The sequence below is a fragment of the Phascolarctos cinereus genome, unplaced genomic scaffold (genome assembly GCF_003287225.1).
Source record: "Phascolarctos cinereus isolate Bilbo 61053 unplaced genomic scaffold, phaCin_HiC Scaffold_726;HRSCAF=1367, whole genome shotgun sequence".
In the NCBI taxonomy this organism is placed as follows: domain Eukaryota; kingdom Metazoa; phylum Chordata; class Mammalia; order Diprotodontia; family Phascolarctidae; genus Phascolarctos; species Phascolarctos cinereus.
The window spans coordinates 43,729,343-43,750,240 of NW_027556098.1; the positions used below are offsets into that span (position 1 = coordinate 43,729,343).

The 20,898-nt window shown below is 33.8% G+C and overlaps 1 protein-coding gene and 1 pseudogene across 4 annotated transcripts in view; one reads left to right on the forward strand and one right to left on the reverse strand.

Annotated features, from left to right (window-relative positions):
* The window catches only part of WDR4 (WDR4 tRNA N7-guanosine methyltransferase non-catalytic subunit), a 51,860-nt gene that overhangs the window by 25,740 nt on the left and 5,222 nt on the right, over positions 1–20,898 (forward strand). For all 4 annotated transcript variants that reach the window (XM_020973909.2, XM_020973910.2, XM_020973911.2 and 1 more), the window contains 3 exons: positions 8,231–8,291; positions 11,046–11,144; positions 18,337–18,401. In XM_020973909.2, coding sequence (XP_020829568.1) covers positions 8,231–8,291; positions 11,046–11,144; positions 18,337–18,401 — 225 coding nt within the window. The remainder of the gene's footprint in view (positions 1–8,230; positions 8,292–11,045; positions 11,145–18,336; positions 18,402–20,898) is intronic.
* LOC144454205 (eukaryotic translation initiation factor 3 subunit J-like) lies at positions 1,790–6,048 on the reverse strand (annotated as a pseudogene).

The window sequence follows — 20,898 nt, forward strand, 5'->3', positions numbered from 1 at the left end:
TTCAAAGCTGACCTCAGACACTTACTAGCTGTGTGACCCTGGGCAAGTCATTTAACCCTAATGGCCTCCAAAAAATAAATAAATCAATCTAATGATTAATAAATGAAAGAAAACCCATGGGATGGGGTAGAAGTGTCATCTCATATCTCTTCTTTTAAGTTATGCGTGTTCTTTTTAATTTTGCAACATACATAACTTTGATTTTTTTTTGTCATGTTGTTCTTTCATTTACATGTTCCATTACATTTATTTACCCTAGTTGTTTACCTATTCACCACTGGATGGTCATCTACTTTGTTTTTAATCATTTGCTATCAAAAAATGCTGCTATAAACATTTTGGTGTATGTGGGGGATTTCTTCTTATGGATAGCCTTATTAGCCTACTAAAAGGGTCTCTGGGTAAGATTGTTTAGTTACTTTTACTTGCATAGTTCTAAATTACTTCCAAAATTATTGTCCTGATTCAAAGCTCTATCAATAATTGATTAAATAAAATGACTACAAGTTACAAAATGGAGTTGGTTTTGTGTGGGAATCAAAAGAGCCAGATTCTATCTCATGAACACTGATTCCGTCTTGGACTGCCATATGTATTCTCTTCCATTTTGTTGTTTTTCTGTTATTCATCCATAGGAAACTAAATTATATAAACCATCTAGTGTTTCTGTATACAGATGGATGCAATTAATCAGGATCTTTTAATTTTCTGAATAGAGGACCACGAAACCTACTCTTCCCCCTCCCAACTTGACTAAAACTTACTCCTTCAACTTTCCAACTTGGAAAGCCCCTAATCTTTCCTCCAATTAGAAACTAGATGACCTAATTTTGTATCCTGGTTAATTGTTTTTATTATAGTTAATTGCTGTTATTGGATTAAATGTTTTTTATGTATAAAAATCTGCTTCATTTGTTATTCAGGGACTTTGGTCTTTGGGGAGTCCATTGACCCATTCATTTTAACTGCATAGCCAACAAATTTCTTCTGCTTGGATTGTTTCTTCAGTTATTATTAATTCCCTCCACACAGTGTATCAGTGTTGGTAGTTTTCCATAACCTCAAGCATTAATTATCCCAATCTTTTTCTCGTAATAGTGATTTTATTAAATTAGTTACTTCGTAGAACAGTGCAAATGTCATAATTGTTAACCTAACAATCTACTCAATTATACTGACTTTTGTAGTTGTTTAAAATTGCTTTTTGTAAAAGAAAGGAAGTGCTAAAACCCTATTTAAATTGTTATTCTGTTTCAGCTTAGGAAAACAAAAGAAGTTTAGTTTCTCAGACATTTTAAGATCAGGAAAATAAAGCAGGTAAAGCACACCCCCTCCCTTTTAGAGTCTCATCAGTAGAAATATTCCAATAAAGATTAACTAGATTCTTCATTCACTAGATACACCGTAAGTTGAGGGTTTTATTAAATTCGGTAATAAAGACATTACACATGTGGCTTCAAGATTGATGGCTTTTGGTCATTTAATTTTTAAAGTGTCAGACTAATAGCCATTTCAGGCACAATATTTTATTTCTGAAATAAGCAGTCTTTGCTAGGTCCCTTCAATATACAGAAGAAGACAGTGGAGAGATGAAATATCACAAAAAGTCTTTTCTAAGTCTTGCAACTTTCATAACCACCATAGTAAGATCATTTTTTAAAAAATTATTTTTTATTTTTAGGCAATTGGGGTTAAGTGACTTGCCCCGGGTCACACAGCTAGTAAGTGTCAAGTGTTTGGTCTGAGGCTGGATTTGAGCTCAGGTCCTCTTCACTTCAGGGCCGGTGCTCTATCCGCTGGGCCATCTAGCTGCCCCCATAAGATCATTTTTCAGTGTAGCTTTTAATCCTCCAAGAAGCACAGCTTTCTTCTTTTTGTCTTTTCTTTGCTTTTCTAGTTTTTAGCATTGTCGGTGAATTGGTGATGTTTTCCAGATCATCACTTTCCAATGAATATACACCTAGAACTTTCAAGAAACCGGCAAAATGTAGAGACTCTTTATATTATATAATTTTATTTTTTACTAACTTTCCAAACATTCTGAAGTCATCTCTTGAAGATGGGTTTATAGCATCTACAGCAGATTGTTATTAACATCAAAAGTTCCTTTTGCTAACCTGAAACCTACCTCTTCCTGCAATTTCTGAAGTAGCTTATCTTCTCATTGTTCTACTGGTGTAAGCTCCTTAGATTCCTCAGGCTCTTCTAATTTATTGTTAATTTCTTCTTGTCTTTATTTCTGTTGCTGTCCTTTCTTTTTGGCTTTTTTCTGCAATTTTGTTTGTTTTATCTTTTATCTCCTTTCTTTTCTTCATCATAGTTAACCTAGTTTTTCTGTCCTAGAAATCCAAGTCCCTTAATGCTGCTGCTATCTCAAGCAGTATGTGAACCTGAGGGGGAGGGAAGGGACTATTCCTATCTTTAGACATCTTTACCAATTTGCAAGATGTGAGGTGAAACCGCATTTCTTTTACTAGTGATTTGGAGCACTCTTTCGTATATAGTTATTTATAATTTTCAATTCTTCTTGTGAGAACTTTCTGCCCATATCCTTTCTATAACCTATCTATTGGGGATATCCTAATATCATGTCATATCCATAACCTGCTGGGGAATGGTCATATGTGTGTATAAATTGAATATATATTTTAAAAAATTAGAAAAGCAATAAAAACTCTCCCTAGCATGAACAATGAAGATATTAAAAATTAGAGGAGAAATAGATAAACTGGAAACCAAAACCCAGTAGAAATGATAAATAAAATTAGATGCTGATTTTTTGGAAAAAAACTAGTAAAAACTTTTTAGAAAGTTTGATTAAAAGGCCAATCAAATGAACAAGATGAATTCACAACAAAATCAGAAGAAAAACAAAAAAATTATCAAAACTTGCTCATTTATATGTTACTATAACAACACCAAAAGAAGGAATAGCTTCAAAAATGCAAAGTACCTAAACTAACAAAAGACCCAATAGAAACCTTAAATAATCCCGTGTCAGAAAAAGAAATAGAAATAATTGTAAAGGAATTACCAAAGGAAGAGAAAAAAAACCCCTACTAATCCTGATGGATTTACTGGAGAATTCTATTGATCTTTGAAAAGATGATTCAGCATATTAAAAACAAAAGCACCTTCTAATTATTATTGTTGTTGCAACTCTGGGAAGTGGGTTCTGTTATTATCACCACTTTACAGAAGAGTCAAGGGGAGGGTAAATGACTTGCCCAGGGTCACACCACTAGTATGTATCTGTGGTAGGATTTGAATTCAGATCTTCCTGATTACAGTCTACTGCTTGATTCACTGTACCACCTAGATTTCTTACTTTATTAGTTGGGTTTAAATGTATGTCTTATGTACTTAATTTGTTCTACTGAACAACTTAACTTTTAAACAAGTATTAAATAATACCAGTGATTATTGGTAGTTTAATTTGAGATCTAGTATTAGTAGGTTTCCTTTGAGATTCTGGACTTTCGGATGATTTTTGTTATTTCTTTTCTAACTATAATTCATAATTTGATTCCTGTGGCACTGATAAATAATTAGCTGAAGTAGTATTGTCTCTTTCATACAGTTCATCAATGAGCAAATAATATTTCTTTAGTTATTTTTGGCTGTTCTGGTGATATTTTATACATTTTATAGTTACTTTTAATTATATTGATAGTGATATCTTTTAGTTTTTTGGATTGAAAAATTTCTTACAGTATCCCTCCCTCTCCTCCTTGCAGAGAGCTATCTCATAAAACAAAGAATAGTTTTTTAAAGAAAAAAAATGGAAAGAAAAAAAATCATCAAAACTCTTATATATTGGAAAAATTCTCAAACTGTGTACAAACTGTGTATGCCTGTGGACCTCTGACATGAAAAGTAGTGGGGAGAGCGTCCTCTCTGTTCCTTGTAATTTTGCATCATTCATCTTTAGTGGTTTTGTGGTTTTTCCTACCATTTACATTGTTGAAGTCATTGTACATGTGGTTTTCCTGGTTCTGGTTACTTCATTTTGTATTCATGTAAGTCTTTCCATCCTTCTTTGTGTTCATTATGCTCTCCTAATACTCCATTTATGTACTATAATTTGTTTAGCCTTTCCCCAATTGATGAACATCTGTTTTGTTTCCATGTCAGTGTCTATGGTGATTGTCTTCATTTCAGTGACATCTTCAGGGTTTATGTCTAGTAGTGGAATCTCTTAGTCAAAAAGTATTGACATTTTAGTCACTTTATTTACATTACTCCAAATTGCTTTCCAAAATCATATTACTGATCCACAGCCCATTTTTTTTAACTTTTTAAACTTTTTAAAATTAATTAATTTATTTTTAGTTTTCAACATTCACTTCTACAAGATTTTGAGTTCCAAATTTTCTCCCCATCTCGTCCCTTCCCCCACCCCAGGATGGCATGCATTCTGAATACCCTTTCCCCTAATCTGCCCTCCCTTCTATCTCTCCCCCCCCTTCTCTTATCCCCTTCCCCATCAGTTTTCTTGTAGGGCAGGATAGATTTCTGTACCCCATTGCCTATATGTCTTATATCCTAGTTGTGTGTGAAAATAATTTTTTTTAAACATTTGTTTTTAAAACTTTGTGTTCCCAGATTTTCTCCCTTCCTCCCTCCTCACCCACCCTCATTGAGAAGGCAAGCAACTTGATACAGGTTATACATGTGTAGTTGTGCAAAACACTTCCATGGTAGTCATGGTGTAAAAAACTAAATATATTTCCCTTAATCCTATCCCGCCCCCAATTTATTCTATTCTTTCTTTTGACCCTGTCCCTCCTCAGAAGTATTTGCTTCTGATTACCCCCTCCCCCAGTCTGCCCTTCCTTCTATCATCCCCCTGCTCTCTTGTCCCCTTCCCCCCTATTTTCCTGTAGGGTAAGTTGGTTTCCATACTCATTTGAATGTGTATGTTATTCCCTCCTTAAGCCAGATCCGATGAGAATAAGATTCACTCATTCCCTCTCACCTTCCTCTGTTTCCCCTCCACTGTAAAAGCCTTTTCTTGTCTGTTTTATGTGAGATAATTTACCCCATTCTACCTCTCCCTTTCTCGTTCTTCCAGTATAATCCTCTCTCACTCCTTAATTTTATTCTCCAGATATCACCCCTTCATCTTCAACTCACCCTGTGCCCTCTATCTGTCTGTCTATCCATCTGTCTATCCATCTATCTATACATATAATTTTTTCACTGCAACTACCGCAATACTGACAAAGGTCTCATGAGTTACAAATATCATCTTTCCATGCAGGAATGTAAACAGTTCAACTTTAATAAGTCCCTTATACCCACAACCTCTCAATCTTGACTATTCTTATTTGTTGTAAGTTTTGCCAGTTTATTGGATGTGAGATGAAATCTCAGGGATTTTTTTTATTTGCTTTTTCTTAGTGATTAGAAGCATTTTTTTTAATGTCTGTTAATAGTTTGCAGTTCTTTTGAGAACTGTTCATATCGTTTGAGGACTAGTCTATTACATAATGGTTTTTGTATTTCATGGTTATTTTGAGTGGAATTTCTCTTTATATTTATTTTTGCTGTTTTTCATCAATAGGGTAAATATTTATGTAGGTTTATTTTATGTACTAACATTCTGAAGTTATCAGTCTTTTCAATTAATCTTTTAGTTGACTTGGGTTCTCTGTGTAGATCATTGTATCATTTGCAAAAGTGATAGTTTTGGGGTTTTTTTTGTCAATATATATTAGTCTCTGAATTTATTTTATTTGTCTTGTTGCACTATGTTAAATAATAGTGATGTTAATGAACATTTTTGCTTTACCTGTGAAATTTTTGGGAAGACTTCTAGCCTTGTTCCACAATATATAATGTTGATTTTGTGTTTTATATAGATGCTGTTTACTATATTAAGAAATGATCTATTGTTTGCTTCTTCTTAGTGTTTTTAACATAAAGGGATGTTTTATTTTGTCAAGCCTTTTCTACATCCATTAATGTAACTGCTTTAATTTTTTTCGGTAATATGGTCTTCTCTGTTTTCCAGACTTTCCTGTTACTCACAGTGGAAACCGTCATCCTTCTAGTCACATAGGATCACAATTTCTGTGTCATTTAGACTACTTCCTCTTCCTTTCTTCTCCCTTCTAAAAAGTTATGAGATCTTGTTATTTCTATCTCATTGTAGCTCCCTTTTTTATTACTCACTCCATCTCCACCCTAGTTCAAGCCCTCATTATGTTGCACTTGGAACATAGCCTCCTAATTAGTCTTTCTGACTTATCTCTTGCTTTAAACTCCATCTTCCACACAGCTGCCTAAGTATTAATTTTCCAAAACCATGTTACTCCCTGATTCAGTAAATTCTACTAGTTCTCTATTGAACCTAGAATCAAATGCTATTTCATCTTTATCTCATCTTTTAAATTTTTCTATTTTGGGTAAGTTTTGTAATGTATATAATTATTAGTACGGTGTTAGATATATGTAATTTGTATGTAAATATACACGTTAAGTGTGTGCTCAGTTTTTTAACTGATAGGAATGTGCAACCAAATCACTTAGAATTCACTGCTCTAGACAATCTGCCTGGACAGAGGTCAGTTTAAAAAGGCTTGAGAGTGGACTTGTTTGACATATATAAATCATGAACAGATAAGTTGAGCATGAACAAGTCTATTATATCTTTAGTAATATAATGGTAATACAAGGAACTTACTCTAGTTTAGATCAGATGAAAGACAGTAGGATTTTTTAAAAAATGAAGAAATGATAAAGCTTATTTCCCCCCAAAAGTGATATAGGCTAAAAGTACAATTACATTTTAGAAAATATCTTGATAAATTCATGTCTGTGTGTGTGTGTGTGTGTGTGGCAATTGGGGTTAAGTGACTTGCCCAGAGTCACACAGCTAGTAAGTTTTATGTGTCTGAGGTCGGATTTGAACCCAGGTCCTCCTGACTCCAAGGCTGGAGCTCTATCTACTGTACCACCTGGCTGCCCCTAAATTTGTGTCTTTAAGCTCTATATTGAAATGTTTAGGAACCAAGATGTTGTACTCATTCAGATCATTTTAGACCTTTGGAGCAGCTTTCTTGGATCAAGGAAGAGAGATGTGGGAAAAATTATTCCAGTGCTGCTAATGATTGTGAATCTGAAATAGGAAAGATGATGTCATCACTAGTTAGGTATTTGATAATAGTGGTTTTCAAACTTTTTGTCTTAGGACCCTTTTATACTTTTAAAAATTATTGAGGACCTCAAAGATCTTTTGTTTATATGAGTTATGTCTCTGATATTTATAAAATTTTAAAATTTATTTATTAACTAAAAATAATAAAACTACTACATGTTAACACAAATACCATATTTTTTATGAAAAATAACTTTTCAGAAACAAAAAAACAGCCAAAAGAATGACATTGTTTTACATATTTTTTGCGAATTTCATTATTATATGGACTTAAAAGAAGAAAGCTGTTTCTCCTATCTGCTTCTGCCGTCAAACCATTACAGTATATTGTTTTGGTTGTTGAAATATACGAAGAAAATCTGGTTGCCTACGAGTATGTAGTTGGAAAAGTAAAGGAATATTTGAATAGGGAAATAATGTCTTAGGTATATTATGAAAATGATTTTGACTTTGTGGATTCTGCAAAAGAGTTTTGGGGACCCCCGGGGCTTGCAGACCACAGTTTGAGAATCACTATTCTAGATAATTAACAATTGTGGAACATGACGTAGTATCTTGAGGTCTGCATATATCATCCCTTGTAGAAATCTAAATGTTGTTTGGTGTGTATTGAAGAATAACATGCAATGGGAAACAGCATGACATGGAGGAAAGAGCACTGTATTTGGACTTAGACGACTTCAGTTCAGATTCTGGTTCTGTTGCTTTGTTTGACCTTGTGTAAGATTTTAAGCTCTCAGGACGTCAGTATCTTCAAATGTAAAAGGATGAGTTAGAGTATAGAAGTTGAACTAGATTATCTCTAGTCTCCTCTAGCCAAAAGGCCTATGTACTACTAATATTGTATATATATTTTGTCATGAAGTTACTAAATAATTTCCCTCTTGCCCTGATTTTATTGATTTGGGGGGAGATAGAGTTATTGATTGATGGGAGGTAATTTTCTGAGCATAGTTATATCTTTATTTGCTTTGTAACTGATTAGATATGTAGCTGATGAGCATGCTTGGCACAGATAGCATGGCTGACAAAAGTTTAACATCTTTATGTCAATTTTTTTATGCTTAGGTTTGTGAGCAGAATATTTGTGGTGCCAAATCATCCAGATCTGTTATTATCTACCTCAGGGGTAAGTATTTTCATCATTTATCTTAGTCTTTTTTTTCTTTTAAGATATATATATGTGGTTTGATGCTACAACTGGAGGTTCTTTTAGAGATAGCGTTTTTGTTTGTTTTTTGTTTTTGTTCAGTATTCCTAGATGGTACTTGTGATTTTCCCCCCTAAGTTAAAGAGGTAGCTGTAGTTCTTGTTTCCAGCAGTTTATTAGAAAATATTAATTTCATGGCCCTTTTAATTGATCCTGACATGGACTTAATGTATATTGATTGCCTGCCTTAGTTCTAAAAATGCCATCATTATCTCAGGTGAGGGAGGTGAGAGGGAGACTTTCTGAATCTCCAGGACATTTAGATTCTACAGAAGTGCAGAATGTAAGAGTATATGGAATATAGCATTCTTACCTTAGTAAGGTACTAAATAAAGTTTATTATTCCAGTATCTACTCCAGAGGATGCCTCATCATGTCATGTAAGGTGACCTAGAATTTTTGAAGTCTGAGACCTGAAAACAACCCTAAGCAGGTCCTAACATTCTGAAAAGCTTTTGAATATGGGCCTCATAATGAACTGTTATTCAAGGTCCAGCCTAACAATTTTGTAGAGAGTAACCACTAAGTGATAAAATTTTCAGCCACAGAGACTCACAAAGCTCATTCATGGTTTCATAGGAAGGTTGTGATCTGCTTACTTAGAGGCAGACTTCATACTAATGAAATTACAGCTTTTTAAAAAAAATTATTTGTTTTGATTTATCAACCATCAGTTCCATAAGCTTTTGAGTTTTAAATTTTTCTTCCCCTCCCTCCCCAACATGGCGTGCAGTCTGATATAGGCTATACATATATATTCCTATTAAACACATTTTCACATTAGTGATGTTGTAGGTAAGAATTAGAACCAATAGGAGGAACCACCAGAAATAGGAAACAAAACACAAGAGAAGAAAAAAAATTAGCAAATAGTATGCTGTGATCTGCATTCAAACTCCATGGTTCTTTCTTCTTTGTGGATAGCATTTTCCATCATGAGACCTTTGGAGATGTCTTAGATACTTGCTTTGCTGAGAAGGACTAAGTCTCTCAGCCTTAGTCATCGCACACCATGGCTGTTACTGTGTACAACGTTCTCCTGGTTCTGCCCCCTTTACTCAGCATCGGTCCATGCAAGTCTTTCCAGGTTTTTCTGAAGTCTGCCTGCTTATCATTTCTTATAGCACAATAGTATTCCATTACATTCATATACCACAACTTGTTCAGCCATTCCCCAATTGATTGGCATCTTCTTAATTTCCAGTTCTTTGCCACCACAAAAAGAGCTTCTATAAATACTTTTATATATGTCGGTCCCTTTTCCATTTGTATGATATCTTTGGGATACAGCCCTAGAAGTGCTATTGTTGGATCAAAGGGTATGCACATTTTTATAGCCCTTTGGGCATAGTTCCAAATTGTTCTCCAGAATGGTTGGATCATTTCACAACTCCACCAACAATGCATTAGTGTTCCAGAAATTACAGCTTTTTGAAGTAGGGAGATTCTAAGATTTGTTACCATTGTATTCTTTTTTTTATATTAATAAACAACTTTTTTTGTCTTACAAAAAATAGCACCCAAAAGCCCAACTGCTAAATAAGAAGAAATAATATTAATTTTCTTTCACAAAGATGTTAATCTTAAAGAATCATTAAATTATTGTAGTTATATCAAAATAAAAGTTTCTGAATTATTAGCAAGGTTTTGAAAATAGTTTCATTCACTTCAGAAGGCTTCCATTTTCCATAAACTTTCTTCCTTGTTGCTTCAAATTTTTTTGCTTTTCTTTTATCTACCCAGAATCATGTTTTGTCTGTCATGGCTGTTTTTGTCCTTGCCAATCCATTTTCTAGTTGATTTTTTCTTGTTGATTTCCATCAATATCTAGATTTCTCAAGTTTTTACTTAACTTTCGCTTTAGTGAGGCCTTCCTTCCCTGGGGCCTTAAAGTTTTCTTTAAATTTTGGTATGAGCTGTGGAAATTTTATTACGCAGGTCTTTCAGTTCAGTAAATGTTTATTAAGTTGCTTATTATTTGTAGAACTATTGGGGTAGGCACTGGATAAGATAAATGGTATTAGTTTTTTCCTAAAAATCAATTATAAAGCCATACACATTAATTAATATCAATTTCTGATTTTATTATGGTATAATCTTGACTTTTGGTTGAAAAGCCATGGAACAGTCATAGCATTGTAAAATATGCACTATGTGAAAACAATTTTTGACCTTTTTTCTTATTGGAGAAATACCTCTATTTATTGGTTTGACACAAGAACAAACTAATCAGCTGAAATTTTCTCACTTCTTCTCTTACTGCCTTTCAGTCTGTTTTCATTTTATGTGAAAATTTTTTACAATTTACTAATTTTATAGTTTTACAAATTTACTATTTTATTTCACATACCAAAAGATCGTCTTTTTCTGTCATTCTGGGTTGTATGTGGTACCAAACTATAAATATAGTCACAGAAAACTTTAGATTAGTTGCAATTAATTTGCACCATAGATAAAGATATCTATAACAGTCAAATTTGTAAAACTGATAGTTACTTTTACAGAATCTGTATATTTATAAAAATGTTATTTAAGTCTCTTATGACCAGTGCAAACCTTTATTTTTTAAGGATTCATTCCATCATGTATGTGAGATATATTTTGATTTGGGTGATATGCAGTGGACAGAAGCTTATAGTTATGAATCTTATTGTCTTTTCTGAATATATGTAGGACTGTACTTTGAGACTCTGGGAATACAAAATTGGAAAAGAATTGCAGTGCTATCATCTTAACAGACTGAGAAACCCTGAGGCAACCCCATGTGAAAAGGTGAAGTTTGTGATTTTAACCTTGTTTTTGTTAACATGCTTCTAGGCTTTTATTGAGTTGAATTGATTCTCCTAAGTAAAAAAAGAAAGCTGAAAATGGTTAGTATCAATACTAGACTTCTTGCAAGGTTAATTTTATTTGTTAAAAATACTGGAAATGTTTAGTCATTGTACAGAAAATCATTTTATCCGTTGTTCTAGGTTGTCATTAAAAGAAATTTTTTATTCAGATGTGTCTAATTTTACTAAGGAATTGATACTGCTTGCCAAGATCTTGTTTAGCAATGTCTTTGAAATTAGTAAAGGATGAGGTTTCAAAAGCAATTAGTACTGTAGTAGATTCAATACTGTCACTCTAAAAATGTTCTCCAGTCTTTTAAAGGTATTTTTTGTAGATATATGGTCATATTATGATAGTCAAGACATGACTATGCAGTTAGGGAAACTGAAGCAGAGTAAGGCTGAATGGCTTACTCTGCTTAAGCACCTGGTTCAGTTAGTACTAAGCCAAGAATTGAGCTTATACTCTGGTAAGGTGCAAATGTGGCACCTGAGTTGTATGATGTAAAGAACAGTGGCTTGAAAGTCAGGATTTCTGGCTTCTACTCCTCATCCTAGCTTTATGACCATAGATAAGCCACCTCTATCTGAGCCTTAGATGGTTTCTCATCTATAAAATTTGGGTTAAGATCAGCAGGAGTTCTTAACCTTAAAATAGTAAGTTTTTAAAAAGTGGATTTTGGTAACTATATTTCAGTATAACTGCTATGCTTTATAATTGTGTGTATTTTGTTTTATGCATCTAAAATGTTATTTTGAGAAGGGGCTCATAAGATTCATCTGCTAAAGAGTTCCATGGCCCCCCCCAAAATTAAGAACCTCTGATTATTTGGACTCTTAAGTCCCCTTCTGAATTCTGATTCTGATGTCTTTAAACTATATGGGGACATGGCCACTAGAATCTTTATGGGTAAATTTATTTTTATTTTTATTTTTTTTTCGGCAGGATCCTAGAAAGGAAATCCCCTCTTCATTATTTATTATGTAATTAACAAAAAGTCTGGAGGACCGGAATTTAGAGTTGAAAATTTTTCTCCCTTTTTCTCCCCCCCCCACACCCTCCCCAAGATGGCACACAATCTGACATAGGCTTTACATTTACATATCCATTAAACATATTTTCACATTAGTGAAGTTGTAAGTAAAAATTAAAACCAATGGGAGGAACCATCAGAAAGATGAAACAAAATTCAACTGAAGGTAAAATTAAGTGAGAGCGATTTGACTTCCATAGTTCTTTCTTTGGATGTGGACAGCATTTTCCATCCCAAGGCCTCTGGAGATGTCTTAGATCCTCGTAATGCTGAGAAGGGTTCAGTTTAACATTCTTAGTCATTGCATAACGTGGCTGCTATTGTATACAAAATCCTCTAGGTTCTGCTCGCTTCACTCAACATCAGACCATATAGGTCTTCCCAGGTTTTTCTGAAGTCAGCCTGTTCATCATTTCTTATAGCACAATAGTATTCCATTACATTCATATACCACAATTTGCTCAACCACTCCCCAATTGATGGGCATCCTCTTCATTTCCAGTTCTTTGCCACCACAAAAAGAGCTGCTATGAATATTTTTGTACATGTGGGTCCTTTTCCCATTTGTATGATCTCTTTGGGATATAGCCCTAGAAGTGCTTATTGCTGGGTCAAAGGTGATGCACATTTTTATAGCCCTTTGGGCATAGTTCCAAATTGTTCTCCAAAATAGTTCGATCATTTCACAACTCCACCAACAATGCATTAGTGTTGCAGTTTTCCCACAATTTTCCCACATCCTCTCCAACATTTATCATTTTCCTGTTTTGTCATGTTGGCCAATCTGATAGGTGTGATGTGGTACCTCAGAGTTGTTTTGATTTGCGTTTCTTTAATCAACAGTGACTTAAAGCATTTTTTCATATGACTGTAGATGGCTTTAATTTCTTCATCTGAGAACTGTCTGTTCATATCCTTTGACCATTTATCAATTGGGGAATGGCTTGTGTTCTTATAAATTTGTCTTAATTCTCTATATATTTTATGAATGAGGCCTTTATCAGAAAGACTGGTTGTAAAAATTCTTTCCCAATTTTCTACCTTCTAATCTTAGTTTCATTGGCTTTGTTTGTGCAAAAACTTTTCAATTTAATGTAATCAAAATTATCCATTTTGCTTTTCATAATGTTCTCTATCTCCTGTTTGGTTATGAATTCTTCGGTTCTCCATAGGTCTGATAGGTAAACTATTCCTTGTTCTCCCAGTTTACTTATGGCATCAGCCTTTATATCTAAGCCCTGAACCCATTTTGACTTTATTTTGGTATATGATGTGAGATTTGGGTCTATGCCTAGTTCCTGCCACTTTATGGGTAAATTTAGATACTTTTCAACTCAGAGCTTTACTCCCTACTAATTTGTTTCTAGTTTTTTGAGCTTCAGTTATGGAAACTAATTAATTTTTTGCAGGCCTCTTCCCCCTCCTCCTTTTTTTGCTTTTTGATTGGCCATTTCTCTTTTCATGGTTGCCCTAAGCCAAAAGCGTTGAGGCCTTGATTACTTCACAGACCTTTCAAAATCTCTTTGATGACACATCTTAAAGATATGGAAATTTGAGGTTAAGAGATTTGCCGAATAGGCAAGGACACAGGTGAAATCTTAGAATTAGTGAGCTTAGGCTATACAATGAGTTTTCCAGTTCAGCATTTTATCTCTACAAATGTTCTAAACTGTTTTCTAATGTTTTCAAATATATTCTCAGACTAAATGTAGTGTAGTGGGTAAAGCGTGAGAATTCCTTGTTTGAATCCCTTGATATAGCATTACATTTGAAATGTCTCTAATGTGTGCAAACCTTAAAATTTAGATTATTCACTAACATATTAGAAACAGGGAATCACTGTAGTGATGGTCTATGTATCTTCCTAGATGATATTTCTTGGACATTTTAGCTTGCATCATATAACAAATTTCAGAAGATTTTTTCTTTTTTTAAACAATGAAATTGTCTTTTCCTTCAATACCGTTATGCTGTTCTTCTGTGATTTCTTGTTTACAGTGGAGCCTCATTGTTCAAGTGCCGTATGTCTGTGGTTGCCAAGAGCATTTAATGTTGAAAATATTTTCAGTGCTTTTTGTGTTCTCTTTTGTGATAATAACAGTCATAGTGAACTATCTCAGAGGTCATAAACTGAATAACTGAACTTCTTTTGCCTGAATATGTGGCTTTTAAGCCATTGTATTGAGTGGGATAGGGAATCAAAGGCTCATTTCAGATTATGTAACATAAAATAGTACTGGACCCAGTTAGCCTGGTTTCATGAATTTTCTCTAGCTTTGTTCAGCAGCCCTTGCATAGGAGTGAAGGTAGATGGTAGGAGTAATCTAGGATTGAGGCATTGCAGGGCTTCATTGGCATTGGGATAAAGAGATAAGGAACTTGAAAGAAATAGGTAGTGTAGAGTTGAGCTTCTTGCCAAGACATCAAGATAGGTTAGAGAGAAAAATGTAGCCAGTGAGGGGGTACCAAATTCCTTCTTTTTTTTTTTTTTTTTTGTCTAGGCAATGGGGTTAAGTGACTTGCCCAAGCTCACACAGCTAGTTAAGTGTTATGTGCCTGAGGCTGGATTTGAACTCAGGTCTTCCTGAATTCAGGGCTGGTGCTCTATCCACTGCGCTACCTAGCTGCCCCGCTAATTCCTTCTGTAGATCAACTTTTGTACTCTTTAGCCAGCATGAAATAATTTTTGTTAGTACTACTTTGTAATATAACTGATATTGCTAGATCCTCATTTCCCACTTTCCCCCCTATTATTTCCCCTGAGATTTTTGACATTTTGTTCTTCTAGATACATTTTATGATTTTTCTAACTTTGTAAAGTAATCCTTTTTGATTGGTAGGTGCATCGAATAAGTAACATTTATTTAGTTAGTATTTTCATTTTTATTACATTGCTGTGACCCATCTGTGACAAATGTTTCTCCAGTTAGTCCAGTCCATCCTTATTTGTGTAAAAAGTGTTTTGTAGATATATTTGTATAGTTTCTGGTGGATATTTTATTCCAGTTATTTTATACATTCTATAGTTATTTTGAGTGGAACTTCCTCTTGGATTTTGTTTGTTATATTAGAAAATCTGATTATTTGTGTAGATTCAATTTCTATATACTGCTGTTTTGCTGCCATTACTGTAGTCACTTTATTTTTAAAAATTCACTAGGATTTATTATTAGGCATTATGTAAAAAAGATCATAATTCTGTTTCCTCTTTGCCTGTTCTTAGTCTCTCAGTTTATTTGTTTTATTTCTATATTTAGCATTTCTGTCACTATCAAATAATGTTGGTGATATTGAATGTCCTTGCTTTATCCTGGATCTCATTTGAAAGTCCTCTAGCCACATGATACTGCCTCTTGGTTTTAAGTACATAATATTTTCCTTATTAAGGAAAGGTCCAATTATCCCCATACTTTTTAGTGTTTTTAAATGTACTTTGCATATGTTAATGTAATTTTGTGCTTATTAATATTTTAATGATTGATATTATTATTCTTATTTTTGTGATTTTTCTTATAAACCAATCTTGAAATCCTAGTATAAATCCCATCTTGTCCTGTGTTTAATCTTTATTTCATTTTTGTAGCCTCTTAATATTTTATTTAAAATTTTTGTATAAATATATTTTAGAATATTGGTTTATAGTTTGCTTTTTCTGTTTTGTTTCTTACTAGTTTAGGAACCAAGGCTATATTTCTGTCATAGAAAGAATCTGATAATCCCCTTTCCTATTTTTATAAACAGTTTGAATAGTTGAGACTGATTTTGCTTGTAAATTTATCTTGTTCCAGGGTTTTTCCCATTTGAAGAGTCCATTTGTAGCTTGTTCAGTTGATTTTTTTTTCTATAATTTGGTTTATTCACATTCTGTATAGCATCTGGACATTTCTTGTTTTTGCAAATATTCTTTTGATTTTATGTTGTCAGTTTTGTTGGCATAGAGTTGGACAACATACTTCCTACTGGTTTCCTTTATTTTTCATTTGTTGTGAATTCTTTTTTCTTATGCTGATTTTTTCCTTATTTCTTTTAGAAATAGCTAAATTATTTTATTAATTTTTAAAAACCAACCACTAGCTTTATTTATTCATTCAATAATTTTTTTCCTTTCAATTTTGTTAATCTCTTTCATTTGTAGAATTCCTGTTTTAATGTTTGGTTGTTTTTATCTTTGCTTCTTTCTTACTTTCATGAATAATTTATTGATCTTTTATTTCTTTTGATGAAATTGTTTAATGATTTAAAAAAAAATTCTCCTAAGGACTACTTTGGCTGCATCCCTAACATTTTGAGGTTTGTCTCATGGTCATTTTCTTGGAAATTGTCTGTTGTGTTTTTGTTTTTGTTTTTTTTTGGTTAGGCAGTGGGGTTAAGTGACCTGCCCAGGGTCACACAGCTAAGTGTTATTATGTGTCTGAGGCCGGATTTGAACTCAGGTCCTCCTGAATCCAGGGCCGGTGCTCTATTCACTATGCCACGTAGCTGCCCCGAAATTGTCTGTTGTTTCTGTGATATGTTATTGTACCTACCAATCTCTTGTGCTTAAATTATTTAGTTTAATTCGTTTTATCCCATATTCAAATTTTCTTTATTGAACAGAATTTTTATTGTGTTGTAGTTAATAAAGGATGTTTTGTATTTTTCCTTTTGTTTCTGATGTTTTTATGCTTTTGTGTGGGGGTATATATATATCTTTTCTATTTCCAGTTGCTAAAGATCTGTTGCATGTAATTTTTTATAAAAGTCTATTCTGGATAAACTTTTCTTCATATTTGTTATATTTGTCTAGTTTTGAGTGGTTCCCAACTATTAATGGCATTGAAATGTATTTATCCCTTTAACTTGTTTAATTTTTCAGTATTTAGATTCTGTTCCATTTGGTTCATATATATTAGTCATTGATAATATTGACTGTTGGTGGTGCAGTGAATACAGCACTGGGCTTGTAGTCAGGAAGAGCTGAATTCAAATCCAGCCTCAGATACTAGCTGTGTGACAAGTCATTTAACCCTGTTTACCTCATTTTCCTTATTTGTTAAATGAGGTGGAGAAAGAAATGGCAAAACTACTCTAGTATTTTTGCCAGAACACCAAATGGGGTCATGAAGAGTAGAACATGACTGAATATTGAATATAATACCTTTTTTAAATGTAATCTGCCATTTCATCTTTTTTAGTAATTGCTGTTTTTATTGTTGCCTTGTCTCAGATCATGATTGTTACACTTATTTCTTGTAGCTTACCTTAAACACAATATATTTTTCTTCACCTTTTTTCCCCATTGTCACTTCTATTGCCTTCTGCTTTCTCCCTTGTCTCCTCAGTACTTTTAGAAAGAAAATCTCTTAATGATCTCTCAGTTGTTATTTTTTTGTTGTTCTTGGATGTTGTATTTATTTCCCTTTCTCTTTCTCTTATATGGGGTGTTGAGAAGTAAATAATTTTTTCAAGTCTGGTTATCTTTCTAGATGTGCTTCAAAATGATTCTTTTTTAAATGAATGTTTGTCATTTTTATTAATGACTAGTCTCTAGTTTGCAGGATACATCACCTTAGGCTACATCTTGAGCTCCTTTGCTCTTCAGAACACATTATTACATTCTCTCCAGAAATTTCTTCAGGGCGGGGAACAGTCTTGTGTTATTTGAATTTCTTTTCTCCTGGTCACTTTGCAGAACTTGATTGTCACTGGAGTTGTTCATTTTAACCACTATGAGTCTTGGAGTGTGCAGCATAAGGATTTTTCCATAGATTCTTTTGATTGGCCTTTTGTTTTTGTATTTAGCAATTTTGGGCAGTTTTCTTATATTATTTCTTTCATTATGGTGTTTAAGATTTATGATTTGTGTTCTTCTGGCAGACTTGTAATCCTTATGGTCTATGCATTCTGTCTTCAAGATCAATGTTTTCCTTTTATAGAGGCCATGTTTTCTTTCCACTCCTCTCTCATACCCCCAACTAATTTATAGGTGGCATCCCTCATTGTAGCCCGCTGTTTGAGAATCAGTTGATAGAACTGGAGTTATATAAAAAAAGATACTTTGTAAACTTCAAAACACTACAGAAATGTAAGCTTATGCTTTCTTCTTTTTTTGCCCCCTAGATATTTGCAGTGTCAAGAATAACTTACTGTTGCCAAGAAAACTACATTGCCATTTTATGTGACTGGTAAGCTACCAAATGATTGTTATTGCGCGTCCTTATCACATACCATAAATCTTAGCTCATTGGAGACTTTGATGTACCATGATTTGCAGACATATAACAATGCTAGTGGAATATTAAATATGAGTCTTCATCTTTGACACAGAGAGATCTTTGGAGTCATTAAAAGAGCTGTTCTGTGTAAATCTCGGTCCAATTACCTATCCATTTGCATTATTTAGCCAAGAGGGGTGTGTGTGTGTGTGTGTGTGTGTGTGTGTGTGTGTGTGTGTGTGTGTGTACACATACATCACACACACACATGCACACACACATTGATGGATGAGCTCCATAGGTTCATTATCTGCTTCCTTGTTATGTTCTGAACAATAAACATTCTAAATCCAGTTTTTTTTGCTATATTCCTGGTTAGTCCAAAATTTTCAGTACCACATTGGGTGCAGTGAAGAGGTGCATGTGGATGTGAGAAGGCTACAACAAAGAACCCAAGTGAAGGACGTCATTCAAGAGATGGATGGTTGATATGTGGTTATGAGGCAAAAGTTTAGGGATAACTTATGTAGTGCCATGTGTATTCTTGCAGTGTCAAGAGAAAATGAGGAAAATCTTTGAAAACTGCCCCTTCTCCCACTTTTGTGTCCCCCCTGTGGGAGGAAGACATAGAAAAGAGAAACAAAAGGTGGATGGTGAAAAGTGAATAGCGGTCTGCATGATTGGAGGGAACATCCACATAAATAAAAGTACAGATCTGTTTAAGAATTTGAGTATACAATAAAAAGGGGGAGAATGTACTTAACTGTTTCATTAGACCTTTTCCCACTAATCTGGGAGTTATGTGACTCTAAAGCTAGATTTTGATTTGGGAGATCTCAATAAAAGCTTCACAGTCAGGGTTCCTCCTTCCAGTGAATTTGGGCTATTATATGAGAATGTGTGTGCTTGCGCTGTCTGCTTTATTAATATAATTGTAATTCACTGCTTTAGTGGATATGTGATCTTTTCAGTGTGGGTATTCCCTCCATTTGATGCAGATCATAATCGACTTTTTCATCCTGTGTAACTTGTTCGTGTCCTTTCATATGTTTGTCATAAAGAATCCATTCACTAGGCTTGAGACCTGCCTCTAGTGTTTTAAATTTTATCTGTATACCAATACTTGGGCTGCCTATCTTTTAGTTTTGTTACATGTTCAATTAAGCTCTTTTTCTGATTGTATATTTCCTAGATGCTATCTTTTCCACCATTGCTAGTGCAAATGTCATTATTGGTAATGTTTCCCCTGTCTATGCACACTGTATGTTTCTTCAGTGCGCTGTCATTGCCTGAGAGTTTCATTCTTCAGAGGAGAGTTTGGTGTTCCATATTTCAGTCATGTAGCATCACTGGGAGAATATTGGTATTAATCAAAGAAATGTCTATTAACACTGTTTTGGGAGTGTACTTTGTTATAGCTTTTCTTTGAGCATTTGTTAAAATAAAACATATCAAATTTTAAAGGAAAAAAAGATTGGGTTAATGTTTAGAGGAGGAGCATGGGATTGACAAAATCATCTTGTAGTTTCCAAAATGCCTTTGGTTTCTTTTCACCTTATCTTTATCATATGTTACATTAAATGTGACAAGGGCATCAAACTGGTTTCTTCAGGGGCATATTTCAACAAAGATAATTGGGACTATCATAGAGTAGTATGGATTTTCTGACATGCTGAGTGTTTTGATTTCAGTAGAAATTGGCAAATGTGTTTATTATTCATATTTCTTGCCACTTGACTCCTTTATTTGTTTCTGTTTACATTAGATAACTTTTATCTAGGTATATAGTTACATTTGTCAAATAGACTGGAATTATTCAAGGAACTCTAGGCTCTAGTACAAAAAAGAGGATCGAATGTCATATATTTTTGAAAGACTACTTTTGCCTAATTTTTAAGCATTTGGTAGCTTACATATGGAAGAATATCTAGTAACTTATTCTGTGAAAGCAGCCTTTCTTTTATCAATCAAATTAATAAAAGATCCTAGTACTTATGTTTTGCTTTTATCTTTGTATCCACATTGCTTAGCACAATAACTGGCACTAGTAGCCAGTTAATGAATGTTTGTTGATTGATGATGAATATCTTATGCCACAGTAGTATATAGAGTACATGTGAGCATAGCATCTGTTCCTTTTAAGAGATGCCTATAAAAATTGGGTCAGAACTGTTGGTGTTCTCCTAATCCCTGTTAGCCGTCACTATGAGTGTTGGCCACATTGCCCCTAATAAAACAGAATACAACAGTCCATTGATATTATATGGTTTGACAGCAAATATTGCTATGGGAGCAGAACAGTATGATGGGCTACTGTGATGAAGTTAATACTATCTAACCTTTGAATTCAAAGAGTGAGGCTTTTAAAAAACTTGGTATATATAAAACTATGCACATGATTGTGAGTTTCCAAAAATATATACAGGGATCTTTGAATATCATAATAGCTTTAAAACAAAACAGTTAT